We start from the raw sequence: 3,961 nt of genomic DNA, 5'->3' as shown, positions 1-3,961 counted from the left end.
GTCCATCCTGCTGCTGCACAGGGCACCCCCTTCTTTCACGTTATTCCCTGTGTGTTAAGCTGTCACAGAAGAGTATCAAACTGGGTGGTGTTCTGGAGTTTGACAGTAATTTATACTCTTAGCTACAAATCCCAGAAATACCAGTTTAGCATCTATTTAATAGCTGTTTGGTGTTTTTTTTTATTTATTATTCTGTTCAGCTCAATAATATAACTTTACATATTGCTTTTCTAGATACTACTTGTAATAATGGTATTTTAATTAAAGTGTCTTGTGGATTTTTGGTATTGTAAACATTTTGTACTGGTTGATATTAAGAGACATCTTAATTTGACTTTCTCCAACGAAACGCAGACACTCTACAGCTGCCAGGACGAGTTCTCTACACGGTTACTTGTTATAGAATTGGGATGAGACCCAGGCAAGACCCCATTTCAGGTTAGTTAACATGAATTTTAGTGCTTTTGTCCATTGCTCCTCAGAGTTAAATTGTGTTTTGATAGAGTAAGAGCCACCGCTGCCACCTGTATCTTCAATCTTTCCTTTCTCCACGTCCATCCTGTATCACAGACAAAGCTTTATTAGTGTATTATTATTGCAAGCATTTAACCTCAATATGACATCAAGTACTAAAATTTAAATCTGACATTCATATTATTCTATGTAAGAATAACTTTGTTTTTAAAGGAAACCTAGTAATCCTCAGCTCTTCACCTGAGGAACTAGCTTTAAATTTCAGTTAAACTAAGAGGAAATGTGGCAATGCTGCCCATTATGAACAACACGTGGTGATTCCAAAACTGCAAGCAGAGGTCAGCTGGTGCTGTGCAGGGCAGTGTATGGGGTGTTAATTTGGAGCCTGGAGAAGAGAAGGCTCCAGGGAGATCTTATAGTGGCCTCCCAGTACCTGAAGGGGCTCCAGGAAGGTGGGGAGGGACTTTGGCCAAGGGCAGGGAGTGACAGAACAAGGGGAAATGGCTTGAAAGTGGCAGAGGGGAGATGGAGATGAGATGTGAGGAAGAAATTCTTTGGTGTGAGGGTGGTCAGACACTGGAACAGGTTGGCCAGAGAAGCTGTGGCTGCTCCTCCCTGGAAGTGTTCTCAGCCAGGTTGGATGAGGCTTTGAGCAACCTGGTCTAGTGGAAGGTGTCCCTGCTGCTGGCAGGGGGGTTGGAACTGGATGAGCTTTAAGGTCTCTTCCAACCCAAACTGTTCTATGATTCATGAATTTGACGTGTTCTACAGCAACACTCACCTATAAGGCAAACAAAACCGAGTTTCACCTTTTTCCACTTCCTCTTTGAATTGCTGCACACAGTCCAGGAAAGCCACCATTGCATGATCAAACTTATTGTCCCAGAAGAACCTGAGGCCTCCAGAACAGTACAAGGGGAGCTCCTGGAAGAGAGATTAGTTTCAGGCACCCCGAGCACTCCATCTCAGCTGTGGTCACTGCAGCTCTTTCATCTTGTGTGAGGCTTAAATTTGTCTTAAGCTGCTTAGAAGTGGTTTGTGGCATGTAAGTGTGACTTGTTTTGTGGCGAGTGCAGGCTTGGGATCCTAATTACTAACAATCATAATGATGCCATCTTCCCCTGGCCACCTGCAGGGTGCAGCTCAAGAGTCCTGTCAGTTTTAACTCCACTGGATGGCAGAACAAGTGGCTTGACACAGGACAGGGAGTGAGACATGATTGTGTTGGAGGGGTCGGGGCAGCAAGCTCTCCTGTGTCCTAAACTCATAAAGAGCCAGTTTGCCTCCTGCATGCCTCAGCGTGACCAGGGCTCTGTGGCATTCAAGGTCCATGTCCTTCCATCTGTGCAGGATCTCTTACCTTTGATTTGTCTGTGAGGGACTCCAAATACGAGTGGTTGCCGTAGGGTACGAGACGGTATCTGAAAGGAGATGTGTTCACGGGCAGGTGAGTCTCGCTGTCTTTATCTGGGTCACAACTAAAAATGTGTGTTATGTTGCATTTACCTTTGAAACTTGAGGCCCATTTTGTTAGCAAGGGCATGGAGCAACAGCACAGTCTGCCCCCAGGCAGCGTTGATCTCATTCCATTCTACAGGAACACTGGGGAGACGGCCAAGTCTGAAGTTATTTATTGTGCCAAACTGACCACTGTGCCTGTGATAAGAGGAATTATAAATAAGTGCACTGGGGCAGGAACAGCCACCGCAGCACACTGTGGAACCAAACAAGGGCTGAGTACCAACAGGTACAGAACGCACACTGCTCACCCAGCAGACAGAGGGTTTGGGGGCTCTGATAAAAAAGTGTCTCTAAATACCAACCACTTGTTCTCTTTCTATGAAAAGAGTTCATAAAAAAAAGAAAAACCAGGAAAAAACCCCCAAGAACAAACACCCAAACCCCCCCTCCCCCCCCCCCGCGGCCCGCTCGCTCTGTAAACCCGACAGTGGAGCGTTGCAGTTGGCTGGCGCAGCAGCTCCTGGTTTGTTAACAGATCAAAGAGCCGTGTCAGAGCCTCCTCTGATGTCTGCACGGCCTCACGAACCTCTCGGCTGACACTGTGGGGAGCCACGACCCGTTTTGTTGTGGTGGGTCACTCTGACTGGACTGTGGCACCTTTCCTGTCCGGTGTTACATGGCCCCACGCTGCCGATTCTGAGCAACCTGACACAATATTCCAGTGTCTGCATTACCAGATGTGAAAAGTCGCGTTGAACACGTTGGTTTTCTTTAAGGTATCCAGTTGCATCTGGGCATAGTGCATTTGGTTGTCCACGCTTTTCAGCTCATCATCTAGCTCCAGCTGCTGCCTCTTGAATTCACAGTATTCTTTCTGATACCTTGTGGTAAAAGCAAGACAAGGAATCAAAAGTGGTCGCTCACACAGCGTACTGGGTTTTTCTGGCCAATTTCAGTTTTGCAGAGAAAGAGCCACTTGCACTTGGGCATTATCTACAGTTTCTCCACGTTATAATCTCATTTGTCTGTTACCTAAAATCCCTGCCATAAGCTGCAGTTGTAGTTCACTCACTGAGCTTCTTCCTGCTCCAGCCGCTCTGCCTCTGCCCTGACTCTCTCAAAGTCTTCAGCCACTATCTTGCGGTTCTTCTCAACGTCCTCCAGCTCCTGAATCAGCTGCTCTTCCTCCAGCGCAAGTTCCTTCAGTTCTGTCTGCAGTTTCTCCTTATCATCCTCGTTCATTTTTTCCAGTATCTCCAGACATCTCCTAAAGGAGAGGGACAGGGGTGTCTGTTACCGATCACGGAAAGCCGGATCAAGAGCTTCAAGCTAAAGCAGCTCGGTCTGAGGTCACCTCCAGGTCACTCACTTGTAGTTCTGGCACTCGTTCTCGGTGATGTTGAGCTGTGTGTCGAGTTGGTCCAGCAGCGTGTCCGTGCATTCCTCACACAGAGGGTGATCCACATCTGTCTGCCCAGACATGATGTCAAAGAGGTCACCGGTGACCTGTAGGAAGAGCTCACCGTTAGTTCTGGCGAAGCCACCAGCAGCTGCCGGCTGGTTCTCAACGGATGGGCTTGTGCTTCTTCAATTGGCAAAGTATTTTTTTGCAAGTCAAATCTTGATTTAAAATAAATCAGCTTTACCCAAATACTCACCAACAGAAATAGCTGGACGCCAGCGCTACAGGAAACTTCACAGTTTAATCTTGCAGAGCATCTAGAAAAGCTGATGCTCCGTTCACAAGGACCCGGTACCCGAGTTTACCAGCTCCCGTGGAACTTGCCTTCAGTCTCCGGCTGAGGTTTTCCATGGTGCCGCCATCCGACGCCTCCCCGATCAGCGTGAAGCTGTTGGCACTTTCCGTCGACATCATTCTTGGAAAGAACGTTATTGAGACTGAGCGCCCGGGGTCTGGGGGAGCCGGTTCCCGTGCTGGACTCACACCCGAGGCCAGTGCAGGAGGAAGGACACACGGGGCCGGGGGAGGCTGCGCGCCGGCGGGGCTCTATCGCCCGCGCTCCCG

At 48.3% G+C, this 3,961-nt stretch overlaps 1 protein-coding gene across 1 annotated transcript; it reads right to left on the bottom strand.

Moving 5' to 3' along the window:
• Nucleotides 1-33: 33 nt before the first annotated feature.
• On the bottom strand, nucleotides 34-3,829 carry LOC104519005 (beclin-1). Its single transcript, XM_010166145.2, has 8 exons — nucleotides 3,722-3,829; nucleotides 3,305-3,441; nucleotides 3,008-3,202; nucleotides 2,670-2,816; nucleotides 1,981-2,130; nucleotides 1,835-1,895; nucleotides 1,256-1,398; nucleotides 34-559 (listed from the first exon to the last, which is right to left on the bottom strand). The coding sequence occupies exons 1-8, from the start codon at nucleotides 3,809-3,811 to the stop codon at nucleotides 391-393; spliced, it is 1,092 nt and encodes a 363-aa protein (XP_010164447.1). The 5' UTR covers nucleotides 3,812-3,829; the 3' UTR covers nucleotides 34-390.
• Between the last annotated feature and the right edge of the window lie 132 nt (nucleotides 3,830-3,961).

Source organism: Antrostomus carolinensis, unplaced genomic scaffold (genome assembly GCF_000700745.2).
Source record: "Antrostomus carolinensis isolate BGI_N321 unplaced genomic scaffold, ASM70074v2 scaffold43844, whole genome shotgun sequence".
Lineage (NCBI taxonomy): Eukaryota > Metazoa > Chordata > Aves > Caprimulgiformes > Caprimulgidae > Antrostomus > Antrostomus carolinensis.
Note: the sequence above shows the minus strand (reverse complement) of the source record. Positions and strands in the feature narration are given on the sequence as shown.

Coding starts and splice junctions, on each gene's coding strand:
- LOC104519005 (XM_010166145.2), bottom strand. CDS start 3,811: ATGATGTCGACGGAAAGTGCCAACAGCTTCACGCTGATCGGGGAGGCG. Junction 2,131..2,669: donor AACGCGACTTTTCACATCTG/GTAATGCAGACA, acceptor CTCTTATCACAG/GCACAGTGGTCAGTTTGGCA. Junction 560..1,255: donor CGGTTTTGTTTGCCTTATAG/GTGAGTGTTGCT, acceptor TCTGTGATACAG/GATGGACGTGGAGAAAGGAA.